Consider the following 24915-nt stretch of genomic DNA (forward strand, 5'->3'; position numbering starts at 1 on the left):
GAGAAGTTATATAGAAAAATGGTGCCTTGAATGTACCACTTGTACCTTGAGATGTGGCGGAAGCTCTGACCAGAAAGCACCGTTGCACCCAATAGGAACTCACCAGTCATTGAGGTTGGTTGCATTGGATCATGTGAAACTGCAGCCTAGTGCGACTGGAGTCTCCTATGCCTTTACTATCATCAACCACTATACAAAATTTGCTGCAGCAGTGCCAGTGAAGAACCTAACAGCGAAAATGACAGCCAAAATCCCCCGGAAGACTTTCATACAATGTTATGGATATCCAGAAAAGATACTAACTGACAGAGGTGCTGAATTTGAATCTGAATTGTTCAAAGAACTGTGTGCCCTTTATGGCTGTATGAAAGTTAGAACAACTGCATATCATCTACAGAGTAACGGCCTGTGTAAGCGGATGAATCAGACTCTATTTGGTGTGCTGCGTGCAGTACCTACTCAGCAGAGAACTGACTGGCCAATTCTACTGCAAGAATTGATCTACCTCTACCATAACAACATCCATTGTTCCACCGAGCATACGTCTTATTATCTTACCTTTGCATACTTCTGACACTGTATTTTATGGTGAGGACACAGGAGAGGTTTTCTTCTGATGACTCTTCCATGAAGGCCATATTTGTGCAGGTATAGAAAAATGTACCACAACTCCAGAGTCTGCTAAATTTTTCTGAAGGTCTTTTCCAGTAAAGCTGGGGTTTTGACTTGCCTCTCTAGCAATCCCACAAGAAGCTCTCACAGAAATTTTGCTTGGTCTTCCAGACCTTATCTTGACCTCCACAGTTCCTGTTAACTGTTATTTCTTAATTGCATTTCTAATTGTGGAAATAGCAACTTGAAAACACTGCTGTCTTCTTATAGCCGTCTCCTGTTTTGTGGGCCTCCACCAATTTCATTTTCAGAGTGCCAGGTAGCTGCTTTGAAGAACCCATGGCTGCTGTTTTTTTGGCACAAGGTTAAAGCTGGGAAATTTGTGTCACCTGGCTTTTCCTATTGATGATAGTAAACAAGCCATAACCCCAACAGGCTAATTAAGGTCTGAAACCTGGGTCAAAGTTATCTGAGCACACAAATCTCCAAGGGTGCTCAAACCTTTGTATTGGCCCATTTTCCTTATTGTAATTTTTAAAATGTAAAAGATTACATTTTCTTGCCTAAAATACAAAGGAAATGTGTCATCTTTAACTTTAGCCCTGAGATCATTTCATAGTCAACTTGCTTAAGTAACAGTAATTTTTAACAGGGGTGCCCAACTTTTACATGGTGCTGTATACACGGCATCTGTGCTCCAGTATTGCTCATCGTCTGAGGGCACTTTCAGGCTGGATTAGCAGAAATGCATTTGAATAGGTAAATTATTGATTATACTGATGGTAACACAGATGTGGATTGTTCTGTGCACAGAGAAGCATTTGCATATTAACTAAGACGTTCTGTCATAATTTTCCATTTGTTTCACTTCCTAAAACATAACAAGTGAACCTCCTTCTACTTTTTGAAATAGGAAGTGACCACTTGTGTGTATGAGATATAAGCCGCATCACTATAAATGGCAGCTTAGTTACAGCCATGTTTCCTCTTATTGCCAGATCTATCTTGAAATTTTGAGTTTATTTCTGCAATTGAATACTTCACTAATTACAATGAATCGGGGGGATCCAGATCAGAGACCCCACTTTTGTAGACCTCTGACATGAAATTTTAAGTACTATTTATAAAAGATGCTTCAGGCAAGTATCCACTTATCACTTACTGTGCTGCTTGCAGCAGTTTTATCACCAGGCGATTATCATCATAGGACTAGTATACCTGCTGCCACGTAGTCCTCCTTATTCATGAGCTCTGTATAACCACGCCCCCAGCACTGATTGGCAGCTTACTGCCTTTCCAGCTGGTAATCAATGGTGTGGGCGGGGTTATACAGGGCTCAGCATTCAGAGAACTGCTGAGTCTGCAGCAGAGAAAACTAAGATGTTATCAAAACCACAGTAAGCAGCCCAGTAAGTGACAAATTTATGGAATGAGGGTTACAGATGGGGTAGCAAAAACCTGGTAACGGCCTTTTTACATGGCCCGATAATCGTGAAGTGATTTGTGTGTAGGTACAGTAAGCCAGTCAAGGTGTACTATTTTTAATGGACTAAGAAAAGTTCTGAAAATTATTTTTTGATGAGTGCTGGATTCTTGCCCCCAGATTTAGTCCCTTATTTTTAACACTCATCTTGCGAAATTCAAGCCTATGTATGGCTATGCCGACAGTAGACAGAGGAAATGAAGATATGGCTCTTGAAAGAAGAGGAGGAAAAGAGTAAAGCAAAAAAATAGCCATGACAGGAAGGAGTTAATTTTTTTAATTATGACACATAAACCAGTGCCTAGAACCACTGGCTAAAATGGCCACATATGACTCTCCTATGCCCTGTATATGCATGGTTTTATGCAGCGTCTTACAGTTCCAGCAAAGCGGAGGGGATTTATAGGAATCTCATTCCCATTGTGTTGTTTTTTTTAATGTAGCGTGAACTGATCGGAGGTGCGTGTTTGAAATCCGCAACATGACGATTTCTCTTGCGGGTACGCCGAGTGTTATGTGTGGATTAAAATTGCATTAGATGTGAAAAATCTGCAGGTAAAAAAATGCATTTGTGTTATTAGCACTAAAAACGCATGTAAGCATCATGCTGATTGACAGCCGGCTCCTCCCTGCCTAACTGTGTCAATCAGCATGACGTCCCCAGTCACGCCTCGTAGACAGAGCTGCCCGGGAGAAGAGCTGCACTGTTGACGTGGAGCAGCTGAATCACCGGCAGGAGCGATCAGTAACGGCTCTGAGCCGTCTCTGTCTGTTAGTTTTGTGGCAAATAGTGAAAAAATATAATTTTGTCATGGATGACGCCTTTAAATCTTTCAAGGCTAAATAAACTAATACAACCACGTTTTGCATTGCATCCACGTGAATGCCACTTCCTCTTCTTCTTCTTCTAACCTACAGAAGGTAAAAGAGGGGAGAATGGAATCGTCACTATAGAATCAGACTACAAAAGCCTGTGTTTGTAGTCTGTTGCTATGGCGACACATAGGTCTGCATATAAGCTATAAATGGAAAAAAGGTATAAACAAGACTATTTGTAAAGTTGCTTTATTTTTTTTATTTTAGATACAATAGAGCAAAAAAAAGAAAAAAGAAAATGTGTTTGCTAAAGTCAGCATACTATTTAAAGCGAAGGTTCACTATGTACATTTCGACAGTGGTGTGGTCCCACTATTCAGACAAGTGACAGGGGTCCCATCTTTCAGACTCCCGCCATGACTTCTTCTTACAAGTCTCAATGATTCGTCAATTATGTAAAAAACATTATCAGAGTTATGGGATGAGCAGTAATGGGGAGAAGGTCTTACTGAGTCCACTTATATAATTCTCCATATCACTTCCAAAGATGATCACAAGGTAGTGGTTCAGGATCCCGGCCACAGTCATGGCGAACAGAAAAAATATAATGCGCTTTCCAAAAATGTATCCAGGAGTACTACAAGAACAAGAGAAGTATTAATGGCAGAAAGCTGGGAAGCACAAAAACAAAAGGATTTGACTTTTGAAAGGATCTGTCAGCTCCTCTGAAATGTGTGTTTTAGTAAATACTTATATTCGTCATGACAACGCAATCATATAGCATCATTTTTTTAAACTTTCCATGATGTTGTTCCTCTAGTATTCCTCCTGGCAGTGTATGAGTAAACTGACAACTGTTTTTTTTTTCATTTCTCTAGATGTGCAATTAGTGGTTAAAGTGTCAGAACGCATTGATTGTTGTAGATTTCCAGAAGGATTAATAGAGGAATACATTAATGCAAAAACTTAAGAAAACAGGCTTCAGCTTTATTATTTCATGAGAAAATGGAAGTATTTATTAAAACATGACATGTCCTCTTTAAAAGGAGTTGTCTCATAAGTACTGTTTACTAATGTCACGCCTGTTTATTTCCCAGCAGTTGATGCTTTAAAGGGAAATGACTAGATTTTCACATGAGTCACTAGGCCTAATATTAATTTGATCAGCTGTCATGCGCATGTAACAGCCGCGGGTGGAATTGCGATCCACCAATGGCTGTTAACATGTTAAATGTCGGTGTCAAACTCTGACCAAGGCATTTAACTTGTGCTAACAAAAAAGTGCCTCCAAAGACACACCCTGAAGCCCTGCTATGTGTACCACAAGTTATGCAATGCAAGCGATCAGAAGATGGCAGCTTCATGTCTCCTCATGAGACCATTGAAGCAAGTAAAAAGTAAGAAAAAACCTTTTGAAAAATATTAATTAAAAACGCACAAAAAGTTCAAATGACCCCCTTTTGCACCATTCAAATTAAACAATTAAAAAAAAATACACATTTGGTATCGCTATGTTCAGAAACACCCGAATTATCAAAATATAAAGAGAATTCATCCAATCGGTAAATGGCGTACCAAGAAGATAAATCAAAACCAGAGTGAGTTTGTTTTTGGCCACTCAACATTGCAATAACGCGCACTCAAAACATCATATCTACCCCAAAATGCTATCAATAAAAACGTCAGCTCATGCTGCAAAAAATAAGCCCTCATCCTGCCCCAGATTATGAAAAATGGAAGATCTACGGGTCTTGGAAAATGGCGCCATTTTTTTCCTTACAAACGTTGGATTTTTTTTTCACCATTTAAATAAAAAATAGCCTGCACTTGTTTGGTTTCTGCGAACTCGTAATTATCTGGAGAATCATATTGCCAGGTCAGTTTTAGCATTTAGTGAATATGCTAATAAAAAAAAAAAAAATTGCGGAATTGCACTTTTTTTTTGCACTTTCACCGCATTTGGAGGAATTTTTTCCTGTTTTCCAGTACAATATATGGTAAAATCACTGATTTTATTAAAATTACAACTCGTGCCCCCCCCAAAAAAAGGCCTCATACGGCATATTGACAGAAAAATAAAAAAGTTGTGGCTCTGGGAAGAAGTGGAGCAAAAAACAAAAAAATAAATAAAAATAGCCCGGGGTTGAAGGGGTTAAGCTGGAAACCCATTTCTTCGATTATTTTCATATGCTCTTATACATATCTAATAACATGGCAGAGATACATGTAGGGTTGCCAACTTGCCTTTTTAGTTTTTTTCTGGCCAACGTATCAAACAATCAAGAACAGACGAAAAATTTTACTGACACATCGGAAAACCATAATAAATGATTCTGATTATAAGTGATCCATGCATGCAGCCCATAATTCTGATATGAAGACATAACCTGCATTCACTGTAAACTGTAAAATGATAATAATAATCATATTTAAAAAAAAAATAATAAAAAAAATTATAATATTAAAAAAATCAGCTTAAAAAAAAAAATCATGGACGCCTTCAATTTGTTTTACAAACAGGGCAAAAAAAGCCTTATTTTCTATGGACTGGCCCGGAATTTCTGTATGGTTGGCAACCTTGGATACATGTCACATATATGTCAGAAAATCCCTTTGGTAGAGTATATTAGTCTGGACCACCAACATTTCCAGAACTAAAGGGTTGAAGTTTACACCACCAGAACACCTTTGGCATTGTTTAGAATTTTTTGGTACTGGAAATCTTGGATAAGGCAAGGAACCATTGAGTCCCCCTTTGTTTCAGATGTAGTTGAACATTTTCTAAAGTCATCAATGGTGTATAATTGCTATAGTTCTGTAAATCTGGGGAATTTGATCTCAGACATGTTTTAATGCCATATTTCTATGACACGCGGCAAAGTCATTTTTAGGTGGATCCTCCCTTTAAAAGAACAGCAGTACTTTGACATCACATTCTAAGCGCAAATACATTAACGGTGCTTTATATAAGTGCTGGAGGTTTCCTTTTAGAGCAATCTCTGTATCGTGCGAAAGGTATGCACACGCTGCAGAGTGCAGGGACCAAAGGCTGAACTACCTCCTTCTAATGTGACCAAAGGCTAACCTATACAACTCTGGAAATGAGTCACAGAAGTAAAAGAAAAACTGTTCCGGAAGTAACTTTTCAGAATATGACCTCCTGTCTGTGTGCCCGAGGAATACTACTACTTCTGGCCATGATGTTACTTAGATCCTGCATTGTCACCAGTTTTCCACTGGTAAGTGGTGGGAGGAGATGAGCTGCAGTGATCTGTCCCATAGACTGAACACTGAGAGGGGGATCCCTGCTCTTTATTCACTTTTTGGCTCACAGAGACAAACTGCAGCATCATGGCAGACATAATACAGCAGAGCTGAGCTGTCTTCATCTGAATCAAGCCCTGATGTGAGATAAAATGCTTTTTACAGAGCTCTGCACCATATTTCTATCTGTCTGTTCCCTTCCCTGCACCTCTCTTTCCTCTCTCATAGATGATAATGACCTGCCACACATGACACCTGCAGTCCAGCTTCTCTGAACAAGAAAGACTTATGGTAACTGCTCTTTCACAGTGGGTGACAAGCAGGGCCAGTTTTAGACAGTGGGGCCCTGGGCAAAACTTTAAAGTGAGGCCCCAAATGCTAACATATTGCAACATCACACAGAATGATGGGTACATATAGTCCCACTCAGATTATACTGCATCCCCCCTCATAGATTATACTGCAGCCCCCCTCAGAGTATAATGCAGCCCCCCTCATACAGTATAATGCAGCCACACACAGTATAATGCAGTCCCCCCCCCACACACAACATAATTCAGACCCCCACACACAGTATAATGCAGTCCCCCCACACACAGCATAATTCAGCGCCCACACACACAGTATAATGCAGCCCCCCACAAACACAATATAATGCAGTCCCCCCACACACACACAGTATAATGCAGCCCCCCACACAGACACAATATAATACAGCCCCCCACACAGACAGTATAATTTTGCCCACACATACACTATAATGCAGCCCACACACTATAATGCATGCATACACACACACACACACACACACTACTTACCTCTCCTGCTCGTTCCCCGCTGCTTTGGCTTCTGCAGAGCATCTCATCAGCTCCACTATGGCACCCACTGAGTCAGAGGCATAGGGGAGTGATGAGAGAGGGAGTGTCTTCTGATGCTCTCTCCTCCATCACTACTTTCAACTATGATGCCGATAAGTTGAACGTGGAGAAGAGGGCACTGGACCCCTCTTGCTCACCGGCCCCCATAACAGCCACATGTGCCACTGTTAGTGGCATGCCACTGGCTGGGGGCCCCTGGAGGAGTAGGGGCCCTAGGCAGCTGCCTGGTCTGCCTGCCCCTAACGTCAGCCCTGATGACAAGTTCAGGAGGCGGAGGTGAAGGGAAGAAGTGTCAGAGGGAGGGGAAGGAAGCTGAATTCTCTGATAAGATACACTGCAAAGTTTCTTGGAATCACCTATACTATTGATATAGGCAAAGTTTGTTGAAATTACAGTTTCATTTTAATCCCTTAATGACCAGGGGTATTTCAGTTTTTGTGTTTTCGTTTTTTTGCTCCCCTTTTTCCCAGAGCCATAACTTTTTTAGTTTTAAGTCAATATGGCCATGTAAGGGCTTGTTTTTTGTGGGACAAGTTGTATTTTTGAACGACACCATTGTTTTTTATGTACTCGAAAATGGGGAAAAAAAATCCAAGTATGGTGAAATTGCACAAAAAGGGCAATTCCATAGTCGTTTTTTTTTTTTTTTTTTAGGAGTTTAATTTGTCAGAAAATGACAGTGGAATTTAACTAGTTAACAGCCGCAGGTGGAGATCGCGATTTCACCCACGGCTGTTGTGGGTACATGTCAGCTGTATAGATCAGAAAACTGGAGCAAAAAAACAGGTAATCAGCACAGATGCGATGTCAAGGGAGTGCAAATTGTGCCATCCCAGGGTTCTTTGGATGCCAACCCATGTGGAAAAAACACAATGGCACAGTCTGTATCCAAGAAAAAGAAATAAGGGTGGCACTCACCATCCTAGTAAAAAGTCCTTTATTCAGAATCACATTACGGGACCTGTAGAAGCTCACAGCAGCATGAAACGGCCGTCGTCACTTGTTTCTCCATGCAAGACTCTCCTGCCTCTGCTTTTTTAATGTGATTCGGAATAAAGGGCATTTTACTGGGACGGTGAGTACCACCCTTATTTCTATTTTTTGGATACAAGCTGAATAGATCAGCTGACATGTGCCCGGAAAAGTGCGGGCTCAGAGCCTGCACCAAACAGAGGGAGTTCAGCGTGGGCATATTATTACGCCCAACGTCGGAAAGGTGTTAAATGTAAAAAAAATGGCATGAAATGTCCTCTTTAACTGGGAAAACAAAGTCACTGAGGTTTGTGATACATTATGCATATGATACCAAATATTACCTCTGTGTCTTCTCTCCTAGGTAACCGACAAAGTACTTCTGCCGAACAAACAGGTACATGAGGCCAGCAAAGGCTGCAGGTGCTAAAATACCAAAGAAACAAAATGTTAACAGGCAGTTTGAATGTGGTCTTACAAGAACATGCAGGAAGTATTGCTTGCACTTTTTTCATTAGCTCTAGAGTCTGTTGGCCTCTTCCTTGGCGCTGTCTTTGCTCTTCCGGCCTCCTACTGTCTTCCAGGCTACTCCTCTGACTCTTGTTATTACATAGATAGGATCTGCCATGTCATTCAGACCACACATGGAAGCCCTCACCATCTCCTGTCACCTCTAACTCAAAACGTTTCTCGAACCTGCCCTTTCCTCAACCGGAAGTCAAACAAAATGCTTATATGTGCCATCATATCCCAATTAGTCTACGACAGCATCCTCCTCTGTGACCTTCCCTCTGACACTCTTGCACCCCTCCAATATATTCTCAACTTTCCCCCATTGAATAGGTTGTAAGCCCTCATGGGCATCGTCCTCTCTCCTGTTCTACCACTTGTTTTATTATCTACAGTTGAAACTAGAAGTTTACATACACTATATAAAAAGACACAGCTGCATGTTTTTCTCAATATCTAACATGAAATCAAAAGAAACTTTTCCCGTTTTGGGTCAATTAGGATTACCATAATTATTATTATTTGCAAAATGCCAGAATAATAAGAGAAGATTAATGAGAGAGAGAGAGAGAGAGAGAGAGAGAGCATGTTTTAAGGCATTGTTATTACTTACTACAAAGTCAAAAGTTTACATACACTAAGATTACTATGCCTTTAAACAATTCTGGACTGCCCATATGATGATGTCATGTGTTTGGAAGCTTCTGATAGTTAGTTTGGCAACATCTGAATTAGAGACACACCGGTGGATGTATTTTAATGCACACCTGAAACACACTGCTTCTTTGTGTAGTGTCATGTGAAAGTCTAAAGATATCAACCAAGATATCAGGAAGAGAATTGTGAATTTGTGGATTTCTGGACTCTCCACTCTACTCTCAAGATCGCATCTCACCACCTGTGCACTTGACCCACTCCCATCCCACTTCATCCCAAACCTCACCACAGTCTTCATCCCAACCCTAACCCATCTCTTTAACCTATCACTAACAACTGGCATTTTCCCCTCAAGCTTTAAACATGCCACAATCACACCTATCCTCAAAAAGCCCTCTCTTGACCCATCCTCTGTATCTAGCTATCGCCCTATATCACTTCTCCCCTTTGCCTCAAAACTACTGGAACAACATGTCCATATTGAACTGTCCTCCCATCTATCTTCCTGCTCCTTCTTCGACCGCTTTCAATCAGGCTTCCGGTCACACCACTCCACTGAAACTGCCCTAACTAAGGTCACCAATGACCTATTAACCGCCAAGAGCAAGCGACACTACTCTGTCCTCCTCCTCCTGGACCTGTCCTCTGCCTTTGACACAGTGGACCATTCCCTGCTGCTGCAGACCCTCTCATCCCTTGGCATCACAGAATTGGCCCTATCCTGGATCTCATCATACCTAACTGACCGTACATTCAGCGTCTCCCACTCACACACCACCTCCTCACCTCGCCCCCTATCTGTCGGAGTCCCGCAAGGTTCAGTTCTAGGACCCCTGCTCTTCTCCATCTACACCTTTGGCCTGGGACAGCTCATAGAATCTCACGGCTTTCAGTATCATCTCTATGCTGACGACACACAGATCTACATCTCTGGACCAGATATCACCTCCCTACTAACCAGAATCCCTCAATGTCTGTCTGCTATTTCATCCTTCTTCTCCACTAGATTTCTAAAACTTAACATGGACAAAACAGAATTCATCATCTTTCCCCCATCTCACGCGATCTCCCCAACGAACCTATCCATTACAGTAAACGGCTGCCCACTCTCCCCAGTCCCACAAGCCCGCTGTCTTGGGGTAATCCTTGACACTGATCTCTCCTTTAAACCACATATCCAAACCCTTTCCACTTCCTGCCGCCTCCAACTCAAAAATATTTCACGGATCCGCACATTCCTAAACCAAGAATCTGCAAAAACCCTAGTCCATGCCCTCATCATCTCCCGCCTTGACTACTGTAACCTCCTGCTCTGTGGCCTCCCCTCTAACACTCTTGCACCCCTCCAATCTATTCTAAACTCTGCTGCCCGACTAATCCACCTGTCCCCCCGCTATTCCCCGGCCTCTCCCCTCTGTCAATCCCTGCACTGGCTCCCCATCACCCAGAGACTCCAGTACAAAAGCCTAACCATGACATATAAAGCCATCCACAACCTGTCTCCTCCATACATCTGTGACCTCGTCTCCCGGTACTTTCCAGCACGCAACCTCCGATCCTCACAAGATCTCCTTCTCTACTCCCCTATTATCTCCTCTTCCCACAATCGCATACAAGATTTCTCTCGTGCATCCCCCCTACTCTGGAATGCTCTACCACAACATATCAGACTCTCGCCTACCATCGAAACCTTCAAAAAGAACCTGAAGACCCACCTCTTCCGACAAGCCTACAACCTGCAGTAACCACCGATTGACCAAACCGCTGCACGGCCAGCTCTACCCTCACCTACTGTATCCTCACCCATCCCTTGTAGATTGTGAGCCCTCGCGGGCAGGGTCCTCTCTCCTCCTGTACCAGTTGTGACTTGTATTTTTCAAGATTATTGTACTTGTTTTATTATGTATACCCCTCCTCACATGTAAAGCGCCATGGAATAAATGGCGCTATAATAATAAATAATAATAATAATAATAATAATTCTGGATCATCCTTGGGTACAATTTCAAGATTCCTGAAGGTGCCTCGTTCATCTGTGCAAACAAGATAGGAATGTCCAGCCATCATACCGCTCAGGAAGGAGACGGGTTCTGTGTCCCAGAGATGAATGTGCTTTGCTCCTACATGTGCATATCAACCCAAGGACAAAAGCAAAAGACCTTGTGAAGATGATGGCAGAAGCTGGTAAGATTGTGTCAATATCCACAGTGAAACGAGTACTTTATCAACATGAGCTAAAAGGCCACTCTGCCAGGAAGAAGCCAGTACTCCAAAAGAAACATAAAAAAAAGATTAATGTTTGTAAATGCACACATGAACAAAGACCTTCATTTTTGGAGACATGTCCTGTGTTCTGATGAAACTAAAATTGAACTTTTGGGGCATAATGACCATCGTTACATTTGGAGGAAAAGGGAGACGATTGGAAGCCTAAGAACACCATCCCAACTGTGAAACATGGGGGTGGCAGCATTATGTTGTGGGGTTATTTTGCTGCAGGAGGGACTGGTGCACTTCACAAAATAGATGGCATCATGAGAAAAGAAGATTATGTGGCAATATTGAAGCAACATCTCAAGACATCAGCCAGGAAGTTAAAGCTTGGGTGGAAATGGGTCTTCCAAATGGATAATGATCCAAAGCATACTGGCAAAATGGTAACAAAGTGGCTTATGTTTTGGAGTGGCCATCACAAAGTCCTGATCTCAATCCTATTGAAAATTTTTGGGTAAAGCTGAAAAGGCTGGTGTGAGCAAGGCGACCTACAAACCTGGATCAGTTACAGCAGTTTTGTCAGGAGGAATGGGCCCAAATTCCGACCAACTATTATGAGAAGCTTGTGGAAGGAGATCCCAAACGTTTGTCCCAAGTCATTCAGTTTAAGGGCAATGGTACCAAATACTAATGAAATGTATGCAAACCTTTGACTTTGCAGCAAGAAATAAAAGTGCCTTAAAACATTCTCACCCTCTCATTATTCTGGCATTTGGCAAATATTAATTATGCTAATCCTATTTGACCTAAAACAGGAAAGGTTTATTTTGATTTCATGTCCGATATTGAGAAAAACATGTAGATGTGTCTTTTTATAAAGTGTATGTAAACTTCTGGTTTCAACTGATTCCCATATAGATTGTAAGTCCGCAAGGACAGGGTCCTCTCCCCTCTGTACCAGTCTGTCAGCGTAAATTTGTTTACTGTGAACGATATCTATAACTCTGTACGTTACCCCTTTTCTCATGTACAGCACCATGGAATTAACCCCTTCGTGACATGCGCCGTACTAGTACTGCGCTGCCGGCACTGCATTTGTGCCAGCAGCAGTACTAGTATGGCGCATCGATCACCGCGGTCTCGCGCTGAGCGCCACGGTGATCGGGTGCGGGTGTCAGCTGTATATGACAGCTGACACCCCTCAGCAATGCCCACGATCGGCGCTATCGCCGATCGCTGGCATTTAACCCCTCCCACCGGAGCAACGCAATGAGATCGCGTTGCTCCGGTGACCCGGAAGGAGTCCCCGGATCCAAGATGGCCGCCGGACTCCTTCCGGGTCATGAAATGACCTGGCTAGCCGGCGCCTGCTGAGAGCAGGCGCCGGAAAGCCAGCTAAACTGCCTGTCAGATCGTTGATCTGACAGAGTGCTATGCACACTGTCAGATCAACGATCTGATCTAATACAGAGATGTCCCACCCTGGGACAATGGTAGAAAGTTAAAAAAAAAAAATAGAATGTATAAAAAAAAAAAAAAAATAATCCCCAAATAAAAAAAAAAAAAACATTTCCCAGTAAATCCATTTATTTATGTAAATTAAAAAAAACAATAAAAGTACACATATTTGGTATCGCCGCGTCCGTAACGACCCGCTCTATAAAACTATCCCACTAGTTAACCCCTTCAGTGAATACCGCAAAAAAAAAGATAAAAAACAAGGCAAAAAACATTGCTTTATTATCATACAGGCGAACAAAAAGTGGAATAACACGCGATCAAAACGACGGATATAAATAATCATGGTACCGCTGAAAATGTCATCTTGTCCCGCAAAAAAAAAGCCACCATACAGCATCATCAGCAGAAAAATAAAAAAGTTATAGCTCTCAGAATAAAGCGGTGCAAAAACAATTATTTTTTTATATAAAATAGTTTTTATTGTGTAAAAGCACCAAAACATAAAAAAATTACATAAATGATGTATCGCTGTAATCGTACTGACCTGAAGAATAAAACTGCTTTATCCATTTTACCACACGTGGAACGGTATAAACGCCCCCCCTAAAAGAATTTCAGGAATTGCTGGTTTTTGTTCATTCCGCCTCCCAAAAATTGGAATAAAAAGCGATCAAAAAATGTCATCTGCCCGAAAATATTACCAATAAAAACGTCAACTCATCCCGCAAAAAACAAGATCTCACATGACTCTGTGGGCCAAAATATGGATAAATTATAGCTCTCAAAATGTGGTGATGCAAAAACTATTTTTTGCAATAAAAAGCGTCTTTTAGTGTGTGACAGCTGCCAACCCTAAAAATCCGCCAAAAAAACGCTATAAAAGTAAATCAAACCCCCCTTCATCACCCCCTTAGTTAGGGAAAAATAATAAAATGTAAAAAAATGTATTTATTTCCGTTTTCCCATTAGGGTTAGGGCTAGGGTTAGGGTTGGGGTTGGGGCTAGGGTTAGGGTTGGGGTTAGGGTTTCAGTTAGAATTTTGGGTTTCCACTGTTTAGGCACATCAGAGGCTCTCCAAACACGACATGGTGTCCGATCTCAATTCCAGCCAATTCTGCTTTGAAAAAGTAAAACAGTGCTCCTTCCCTTCCGAGTTCTCCTGTGCACCCAAACAGTGGTTCCCCCCAACATATGGGGTATCAGCATTCTCAGGACAAGTTGGACAACAACTTTTGGGGTCCAATTTGTCCTGTTACCCTTGGGAAAATAAAAACATAGGGGATAAAATATCATTTTTGTGGAAAAAATTTTTTTTTTTATTTTCACGGCTCTGCGTTATAAACTGTAGTGAAACACTTGTTGGTTCAAAGTTCTCACAACACATCTAGATAAGTTCCTTGGGGGGTCTAGTTTCCAATATGGGGTCACTTGTGGGGGGGTTTCTACTGTTTAGGTACATCAGGGGCTCTGCAAATGCAACATGACGCCTGCAGACCAATCCATCTAAGTCTGCATTTCAAATGGCGCTCCTTCCCTTCCAAGCTCTGCCGTGCACCCAAACAGTGGTTCCCCCCAACATATGGGGTATCAGCGTTCTCAGGACAAGTTGGACAACAACTTTTGGGGTCTAATTTGTCCTGTTACCCTCAGGAAAATAAAAACGTGGGGGCTAAAATGTCATTTTCGTGGAAAAAAAATATTTTTTATTTTCACGGCTCTGCGTTATAAACTGTAGTGAAACACTTGTTGGTTCAAAGCTCTCACAACACATCTAGATAAGTTCCTTGGGGGGTCTAGTTTCCAATATGGGGTCACTTGTGGTGGGTTTCTACTGTTTAGGTACATCAGGGGCTCTGCAAATGCAACATGACACCTGCAGACCATTCCATCTAAGTCTGCATTTCAAACGGTGCTCCTTCCCTTCCGAGCTCTGCCATGCACTCAAACGGTGGTTCCCCCCCACATATGGGGTATCAGCGTACTCAGGACAAATTGGACAATTAACATTTGTGGTCCAATTTCTTCTGTTACCCTTGGGAAAAAAAATTGCGGGCTAAAACATCATTTTGTGGAAAGAAAAAATGATTTTTTAATTTTCACAATGCTACATTCTAAACTTTAGTGAAACAATTGGGGGTTAACAGTGCTCACCACACATCTAGATAAGTTCCTTAGGGGGTCTTCTTTACAAAATGGGGTCACTTGGGGGGGTTTCCACTGTTAAGGCACGTCAGGGGCTCTCCAAATGCAACATGGCGTCCGATCTCAATTCCAGCCAATTTTGCATTGAAAAGTCAAATGGCACTCCTTCCCTTCCGAGCTCTGCCATGCGCTCAAACAGTGGTTTATCCCCATATATGAAGTATCAGCGTACTCAGGACAAATTGCACAACAACTTTTGGGGTCCAATTTATCCTGTTACCCTTGGGAAAATAAAAAATTTGGGGCAAAAAGATCATTTTTTGTGAAAATTAATATGAATTTTTTTTTACGGCTCTACATAATAAACTTCTGTGAAGCAATTGGAGGTTCAAAGTGCTCACCACACATCTAGATTAGTTCCTTAGAGGGTCTACTTTCCAAAATGGTGTCACTTGTCGGGGTTTCCACTGTTTAGGCACATCAGTGGCTCTCCAATCGTGACATGGGCTCCGATCTCAATTCCAGCAAATCTTTCATTGAAAAGTCAAATGGCGCTCCTTCCCTTCCGAGCTCTGCTATGTGCCCAAACAGTGGTTTACCCCCACATATGGGGTATCGGCGTACTCAGGACAAATTGTACAACAACTTTTGGGGTCCATTTTCTCTTGTTACCCTTGGTAAAATGAAACACATTGGACCTGAAGTAAAAATTTTGTGAAAAAAAAGTTAAATGTTCAATTTTTTTAAACATTCAAAAAATTCCTGTGAAGCACCTGAAGGGTTAATAAACTTTTTGAATGTGGTTTTGAGTACCTTGAGGGGTGCAGTTTTTAGAATGGTGTCACTTTTGGGCATTTTCTGTCATATAGACCCCTCAAAGTCATTTCAAGTGTGAGGTGATCCGTAAAAAAAATGGTTTTGCAAATTTTGTTGCAAAAATGAGAAATCGCTGGTCAACTTTTAACCCTTATAACTCCCTAACAAAAAAAATTATGTTTCCAAAATTGTGCTGATGTAAAGCAGACATGTGGGAAATGTTGTTTATTAACTATATTATGTGATATAACTCTCTAATTTAAGGGCATAAAAACTAAGAGTTTGAAAATTGCTAAATTTTCATAATTTCCGACAAATTTTTGTTTTTTTCACAAATAAATGCAAGTCATATCGAAGAAGTTTTACCACTATCATGAAGTACAATATGTCGCGAGAAAACAATGTCAGAATCACCAGGATCCGTTGAAGCGTTTCAGAGTTATGACCTCATAAAGGGACAGTGGTCAGAATTGTAAAAATTGGCCCTGTCACTTAGGTGAAAACAGGCTTTGGGGTGAAGGGGTTAATGGTGCTATATAAATAAATAATAATAATAATAACTGTAGCAACGTCTCTATATTGTCAGTTGTACCTGCCTAAATTGGACTATATGTATAAAAATATAAAAAACACCAAGTCTATTTTACCTTGGCTACAGAGGACACCAGCGCACCACAACACGGCTAGGAATGTAGGGTATGCATCAATGCAGTTTTGGCTGAAAAAGATGGAAAAACATGCAAAATGTGTCAATAAACTGTATACTACTATAAGATAATGTAAGGCTAAGTTAAGATAACGCTCAGCTGACAGCTATTCCAATTATCCCAATAACACGCTGGCCAAGTGTGCATGCTTTTTTAATGGGGAGACACGGTAATAGCGGCAAGTCAATAGGCATGTTATCATTCAACATGGCGGATCCTTCATTTTCCCCGACATCTGCCTTCGGGAGTCTGTTGACCCCCATAAATACTAGATGACGAATCCTGATAAAATTGTGATAATGTGTATAATACATGATGTGCTCAATTCTAATCATAATGTGCTAGTGCATTTTTTCGTAATTATCTTCCAGGCAATGCAAAGTTACACATTTTTCTAATATACTTCATTATCCTATGCTGCTTCCTTCTCTTCCAAACACTATACTGCCGCAAGTGCAGTAGGCCATATTCACACAATCTGTATACATTACTTTCCCCATCTGAGCCTCACTGTTCCCCATCCCCATACTTAGACCATTTGATTATAGGGATTTTGCTTAGCAGCAGTTAAAAGCAGCTTTTAAGGAGCAAGAATTGGTCATTGAAACAGCATGGCAGCTTGGTGTTTGGGAGAGAAGGAAGAACATATGGTAATGAAGTATATTACAAAAAAATTATAACTGTGCAATGCCTGGAGTATAATCTGCTAACTAAATCTGCGCTACTTCAATAAATTTTGAAACAAATTTGATAAATCAATAATGCATATAAAGCCGTAGAGACTCACTTTGCTGTGTACACTTTCTCAAAGGCAGCAGAGCCGGTTCTCTGGAAGCTCTTGGAGTGCTGACTCTTAGATTCATGCTCCACTTTGAATGCAAAAAAAACTAAAATATGGAAAAAAATGTCATCATGAATATCGTTCCATGACAAATTATATATATATATATTTGTTATCCCTTATAATTATTTCATGTAGACATCCGAATCCACATTCCTGTGGTTTTAAAGGGAATCTGTAACCAAATTTTTGCTGCCCCATCTTAGAGCAGTAAAATATGGAGGCAGAGACCTTGATTCCAGCAATGTATCACTTAGGCTTCTTTCACACTTCCGTTTTTACAATCTGCACAGGATCCGTCAAAATGTTGAAATGACGGATCCTGTGCAGATTGTAAAAAACGGGTGCACTGGGTCCGTTTTTCTGACGGACCCGTCGAGGCTATGTGCACCTATTGTGTATGCGTCTTCGCAGCGGTTTTCCACTGCGAAACCGCATACACGACACCACCCAGGTTAAAAATAATTAAAAAATTGCAATATTCTTACCTTCCGGCGTCCCACGCAGCGTTACCGATGCTCCCGGCAGCTGGCGTTCCCAGTAATGCCTTGCGTGCAATGACCTCTGATGACGTGCGGTCTCACGAGACCGCAACGTCATCGGGTCATTTTGCAATACATTACTGGGAAACGGCAGCTGCCAGGAGCATCGAGAGCATCGGTAACGCTGCGCGGGATGCTGGAAGGTAAGAATATTGCGATTTTTTTTTTTTTTATTTTGAACATTATATCTTGTTACTATTAATGCTGCATAGGCAGCATCAATAGTAAAAAGAGAGAGAGAGCGAGTGAGAGAGAATTTCCCTGACTGGAAATTCTTCCACGCACTATTAGTTTCAAAAGACGGAACCTGTCGCTGGATTCCTGCTTTTGACAGTCAGCGACGGATCCTGCGTCCATAGGCTTCCATTATAGCCAACGACGGGCAGCGCAGGACCCGTCACTGAGCGATTTTCCGACTTGCCGAAAAAACGTTCCTCTGTGCGTTGTACCCGCCCGACGGACTGCGATTTTCCGACGGATCCAGTGCACGACGGATGAAACGGATGGCCATCTGTCACAATCCGTCACTAATACAAGTCTATGGGAAAAAACAGGATCCAGCAGAAAAATTTGCTGGCTCCTGTTTTTTCAAAAATCGACAGATTTCGACGGGAGCTCAAAGAAGGAAGTGTGAAAGAGGCCTAAATATTGTATGTTTGATAAAATCCATGTTTTATCTGCTGCAGATCTAGCAGTGCCCTGAATGCTGAGCTCTGTATAACCCCGCCCACAGCTTTCTGTGTACACTGTGCATAGTCAGAAAGCTGCCAATCAGTATCTGCGAGTGGGGTTATACAGAGCTCATGAATATGGATGACTACATGTTTACTAGTCCTCTAGTGATAATTTCCTGCTGATAAAACAGTGATTTTATCAAACTTACAGCAAACAGCCCAGTAAGTGACACATCGCTGGAATCAGAGCCTCGAACTCTACATGACGACAGCTATTATGATACTATCACAGCCTCAAATGAGGATGGTGCAGTAACGCAGTTAAACTCAGTCTTGGTTAAACTCAACCCAAACTTTACTCCCGATGGGTCATAAATGTTATCTGCCCGCAGCTCGGACTCCGCTTGCAAGCAGGAATAAATGTCCTGTAGCCACATAGCCTCAATGCACAGTTCTCAGACAGGACTCATCAACTTCACTCAGGAGAGCAAGAGGTTTTCTACAGCGGATCCGACCACACCAGGGTATCACACACCCCACATGTGACTCCCAAACGGGGGCAAATCCCAGCACAATTTATAGCCTGGGCCATTGGAGGACCCTCTAATAATGGTGGAGGTTCCCTTTGAAAGTAACTTAGCACCTTGCACTGCATGGATAACTTCAATTATACCCCCTAAAAATTATAAGAAACCCACCGGCACCCTCTGACTAGGACTTACGCCACTACATAATGTTTTGGCATGTTTTTAATAGCCCCAATAACATTTCCTCAGACTATTCTACCATACTTAACATTCCCAGTCTGATGAGAAGTTACGCACATCATGTCCGCTGTCTACTTACTGTTCTGGATAACGCTGATCAATGTCACAATTACCAGGAGGACAATGTTCCCGATGATTTCTTGATTCATTTTTTCAGAAAGATGCAGATGATGTCTTACAGACCAGTGCCAATACTTTACTGTGCGACGCGGATAGTGGTTTAGAAGAGGAAAAAGAAATAGAGGAAGTTCATTTACTTATCTTTCATTAAGGATCTCGGCTCAGACGGAACTAACTTGTACACTCATGATGAAAAAAATTAGGTGGAACATCTGACATTTCCTAGGTTTTCACCATACAGGCTTCAAAGGGTTAGAGGATTGATCTTTCGCTGGATGAGCCCATCCTCCGATCGTCGCTGCTCCACTAATTCTGGAAGAGGTTTCCTTTTTTCTTCTATGTCTCTCCATTCAAAATTTATACCCATGGTAATAAAGAGCGAAAGATATGCAAATTTTCCCTTTAACAACTTGGTTTATACCAGAGGACTTCTCTGTGGGCATATGCTTTTTCTCCTCTATGATACTAGCCAATCCAAACACTGCCTTGCCCACATGGAAGGTCGTAGCCGCAGTCTGGCTTAGCGTATTCTCCTGGGAACTCCACAGTCCCTTCCTGCTATTGAAACGCTGAAGCTCATTAGAACAGTAGCACCAGAACTATCAGTTGCATTTAAAGGGTTTATCCAGGACTATTTTTTTTTTAATACGGGCCTAAAAATTAACTGTCAGGTAGTAAATGTAACAATGATAAATGTAAGGTTATACACATGGGAAGAGGGAATCAATATCACCATTACACACTGAACGGGAAACCACTGGGTAAATCTGACAGGGAGAAGGACTTGGGGATCCTAGTTAATGATAAACTTACCTGGAGCAGCCAGTGCCAGGCAGCAGCTGCCAAGGCAAACAGGATCATGGGGTGCATTAAAAGAGGTCTGGATACACATGATGAGAGCATTATACTGCCTCTGTACAAATCCCTAGTTAGACCGCACATGGAGTACTGTGTCCAGTTTTGGGCACCGGTGCTCAGGAAGGATATAATGGAGCTAGAGAGAGTACAAAGGAGGGCAACAAAATTAATAAAGGGGATGGGAGAACTACAATACCCAGATAGATTAGCGAAATTAGGATTATTTAGTCTAGAAAAAAGACGACTGAGGGGCGATCTAATAACCATGTATAAGTATATAAGGGGACAATACAAATATCTCGCTGAGGATCTGTTTATACCAAGGAAGGTGACGGGCACAAGGGGGCATTCTTTGCGTCTGGAGGAGAGAAGGTTTTTCCACCAACATAGAAGAGGATTCTTTACTGTTAGGGCAGTGAGAATCTGGAATTGCTTGCCTGAGGAGGTGGTGATGGCGAACTCAGTCGAGGGGTTCAAGAGAGGCCTGGATGTCTTCCTGGAGCAGAACAATATTGTATCATACAATTATTAGGTTCTGTAGAAGGACGTAGATCTGGGGATTTATTATGATGGAATATAGGCTGAACTGGATGGACAAATGTCTTTTTTCGGCCTTACTAACTATGTTACTATGTTACTATGTAGTTGCCACCTATCTGCCTGTCCTACCCAAACCACTCCTGCTGGAGATTCAGCTGCTCAACGTCAACGGAGAAACTCTACCTCTTCCGCTCTGCTATGTCGACAGGCTGAATTTATGCTTATTGACAGTCGGCTTCCCGCAGTTTGGCAGTAGGGATCTGGTTGTCAATCAGGATGACGTCAGCAGTCATGCCTCATCAACAGAGCAGAAGAGAAGCCGCTGCTGTCAACATGACATGAGCAGAAGCTGCTAAATCGCCAGCAGGAGCGATCTGTGACTGCTCTGAGCAGGCAGAGATCAGCACAGGGCACAATAGGCAGGTAGGTAGCATCTACCTACCTGTTAGTTTTTAGGCCCAATATATATATATATACTAGCTGAAGAGCCCGGCGTTGCCTGGGCATAGTAAATATCTGTGATTAGTTATAGCACCTCACGTCTCTTATTTTCCCATCACGCCTCTCATTTTCCCCCTCACATTTCTCATTTTCTCCCTTACACCTCTCATTTTCCCCCTCACTCCTCTTATTTTCCCCCTCACTCCTCTCATTCCCCCCCTAACACTTGTTATTTCGACCTCACATCTGTCATTTTCCGATCACTCCACTATTTTCCCTCACTCCTCTCATTTTGTACTCACACCTTTTCATTTTCACCTCACACCCCTCATTTTCACCTCACACCTCTTATTTTCCCCTCAGTGTATACATGTTTGTCATCTCCCTTATATATAATATACACCTGTATGTCATCTCCTGTATATAGTATATACCTGTATGTCATATCCCCTGTAAATAGTATATACCTGCTGTATGTCATCTCCTCCTGTATATAGTATATACCTATGTGTCATCTCCTCCTGTATATAGTATACACCTGTATGTCATCTCTTCTGTATATACTATATACCTGTATGTCATCTCCTCCTATATATAGTATATACCTGTATGTTATCTCCTGTATATAGTATATACCTGTATGTCATCTCCCCTATATATAGTATATACCTGCTGTATGTCATCTCCTCCTCTATATACCTATGTGTCATCTCCTCTTATATAGTATATAGCTGTATGTCATCTCCTCCTGTATATAGTATATACATGTGTCATCTCCTCCTGTATATAGTATATACCTGTAAGTCATCTCCTCCTGTATATAGTATATACCTGTGTATCATTTGCTCCTGTATATAGTATATACCTGTATGTCATCTCCTCCTGTATATAGTATATACCTGTGTGTCATCTCCCCTGTATATAGTATATATGTGTGTCATCTCCCCCTGTATATAGTATGTACCTGTATGTCATCTCCCCTGTATATAGTATATACCAGTGTGTCATCTCCTCCTGTATATAGTATATACCTGTGTGTCATCTCCTCCTGTATATAGTATATACCTGTGTGTCATCTCCTTTGTATATAGTATACATCTGTATGTCATCTCCTCCTGTATTAGACCGCGTTCACACGTTATTTGGTCAGTATTTTTACCTCAGTATTTGTAAGCTAAATTGGCAGCCTGATAAATCCCCAGCCAACAGGAAGCCCTCCCCCCTGGCAGTATATATTAGCTCACACATACACATAATAGACAGGTCATGTGACTGACAGCTGCCGTATTTCCTATATGGTACATTTGTTGCTCTTGTAGTTTGTCTGCTTATTAATCAGATTTTTATTTTTGAAGGATACCAGACTTGTGTGTGTTTTAGGGCGAGTTTCATGTGTCAAGTTGTGTGTGTTGAGTTGCATGTGGCGACAAGCATGTAGCGGCTTTTGTGAGATGAGTTTTGTGTGGTGACATGCGTGTAGCAACTTTTTGTGTGTCGAGTTGCATGTGACAGGTTAGTGTAGCAAGTTGTGTGCAGCAAGTTTTGCGCATGGTAAGTTTTGCGCGTGGTGAGTTTTATGTGTAGTGCGTTTTTAGTATGTGCAAGTTTTGTGTGAGGCAACTTTTGCATATGTTGCAACTTTTGTGCATGTGGCAATTTTTCCGCGTGTGCAAGTTTTGCGTGTGGTGAGTTCTCCATGAGGTGAGTTTTGCATGTGGCAAGTTTTGCGCGTGGTGAGTTTTGAGCGGCGACTTTTGTGTTTCGACTTTTATGTGGCGAGGTTGGTGTATGTGTGGTGAAATGTGTGCTGAGGGTGGTATATGTGTTCAAGCACGTGGTAGTGTGTGGCGCATTTTGTGTGTGTGTTCATATCCCCGTGCGTGTGTGGTGAGTATCCCATGTCGGGGCCCCACCTTAGCAACTGTACAGTATATACTCTTTGGCGCCATCGCTCTCACTCTTTAAGTCCCCCTTGTTCACATCTGGCAGCTGTCAATTTGCCTCCAACACTTTTCCTTTCACTTTTTCCCCATTATGTAGATAGGGGCAAAATTGTTTGGTGAATTGAAACGTGCGGGGTTAAAATTTCGCCTCCCAACATAGCCTATGACGGTCTCGGGGTCCAGACGTGTGACTGTGCAAAATTTTGTGGCTGTAGCTGCGACGGTGCAGATGCCAATCCCGGACATACATACATACATACATACATACATACACACACACATTCAGCTTTATATATTAGATATATATATAGTCCTGGAAAAAACCCTTAGTTGTTCCACAATTTCCAGTTCTCGCAAGTCTGATGCCTCATGTTAGTCATAGACCTGTCTTCCGAATGACAATATCCAAGTCTCTGGTGGGTTTGTTATACATACTGTATAGGGGTATTTATTGAAGAAAATGTCTGGTTTGAAAATCCATTGCCCAATATATTAGTTTCAGGATCGGCATGGCCCACTAGATCCCCCCCTTGTGGATCCAGGCTCTGATGCAATGATGGGCCCCAAGGTCCAACAGAAGACAATCCTATAAGGAGGCAACTTAGAAGCCAAACACTTGTCACTAGAGTATTTCTTCTGTGTCGAGCTACAAATCGTATAATGAAAAGTGGACATGACAATGAATGGTATTTTATGGTAAGTGAGTCGTCAAAATTATTCCTGTGCTGGGCCTAGGGAGCAGTAAACCTAGATAAATCTGAGTTGTGCATAGATGGATGAGCCCTACAACACCACACCCCATTATAATCTCCTAACAAAAAGGAATTTCACAAAGTGGAAGTAACCAGACTAACCTTAGTAACTTGCTCCATCTCATTGTAGTCGTGCCCTTTCCTAGGTTGTAGTCGTGCCCTTTCCTAGGGTTCTTTACTTCCTGATGTTCCTCTGTTTTGTAGCATGACCCTGCAGCATTGCCCTAATCCACGCTATGCTACACATGACGATAGTATTGTAGACTGTCTATAGAATTTATTACTGTGTACTCGTCATCTTATCGTGATACTTTTGTTTTATCTGCAGGTTTTAATCCCATATGCCGATGTAGTTGCACAGGCGTCCATGAGGGAAGAGGGACCAACTGTTCTGTGCCAAAATTAGGTTTCAACTAGATACTGTCTCAAAGCATAGTAGTGTTCTCTCTGCTGTGTGTTCCATCACCTCTCTCCTCCGAGGATACAGTGGGAAGGTCCTTTTCCCAGCATCTGACCATGCTCCATGGAGGCCTCTATATATTTATGAATTATTTGATTTTTTTTATAAGTTGATCTTACCCTAGACTCTAATGCAGGACTTGAAGCATGGAAGGCAAGAACACAAACAGTGAGCCACAAGCTGCACTGCTATGAATAAGATAATTTTCTCTACTTAAAGATCTAAATGGTATTCTTCTTCTTTACAGTAATAGTGTACTGGTACATAGAGATAAATCTTCATATACTGGCACATCTTTGTATACCTGTACATTTTGAGTAGAAAAAGCTGATTATTATTTTTTTTTTTTTAAAGTCAGATTATTATTTTTTTCTCATAAAGTTACTACAAACAATTAATAATCACATTTTTGTAGCACAGTTTTCTAAATCAATGTCACCAATAA

At 41.7% G+C, this 24915-nt stretch overlaps 1 protein-coding gene and 1 long non-coding RNA gene across 2 annotated transcripts; one reads left to right on the forward strand and one right to left on the reverse strand.

The window, feature by feature from the left end:
- Positions 1-3144: 3144 nt before the first annotated feature.
- Positions 3145-19603, reverse strand: ALOX5AP (arachidonate 5-lipoxygenase activating protein). Its single transcript, XM_069759009.1, has 5 exons — positions 19436-19603; positions 17320-17419; positions 16473-16543; positions 8370-8451; positions 3145-3548 (listed from the first exon to the last, which is right to left on the reverse strand). Exons 1-5 carry the CDS (start codon positions 19503-19505, stop codon positions 3386-3388), a joined length of 486 nt encoding a protein of 161 aa, XP_069615110.1. The 5' UTR covers positions 19506-19603; the 3' UTR covers positions 3145-3385.
- On the forward strand, positions 6040-24915 carry LOC138671100 (uncharacterized). The gene is made up of 3 exons (XR_011319427.1): positions 6040-6150; positions 8390-8422; positions 24339-24915. It is a non-coding gene; the product is annotated as an uncharacterized lncRNA (long non-coding RNA).

Source organism: Ranitomeya imitator, chromosome 3 (genome assembly GCF_032444005.1).
Source record: "Ranitomeya imitator isolate aRanImi1 chromosome 3, aRanImi1.pri, whole genome shotgun sequence".
Taxonomy (NCBI): Eukaryota; Metazoa; Chordata; class Amphibia; order Anura; family Dendrobatidae; genus Ranitomeya; species Ranitomeya imitator.

Bases quoted from the DNA above. Each gene is read 5' to 3' on its own strand.
- ALOX5AP (XM_069759009.1), bottom strand. From the start codon at position 19,505: ATGAATCAAGAAATCATCGGGAACATTGTCCTCCTGGTAATTGTGACA. The intron at 8,452-16,472 runs GTAAAATAGACT...TTGGTATTTTAG, and splicing joins TGGTGTCCTCTGTAGCCAAG to CACCTGCAGCCTTTGCTGGC. The intron at 3,549-8,369 runs GTAATATTTGGT...TTGTTCTTGTAG, and splicing joins CTAGGAGAGAAGACACAGAG to TACTCCTGGATACATTTTTG.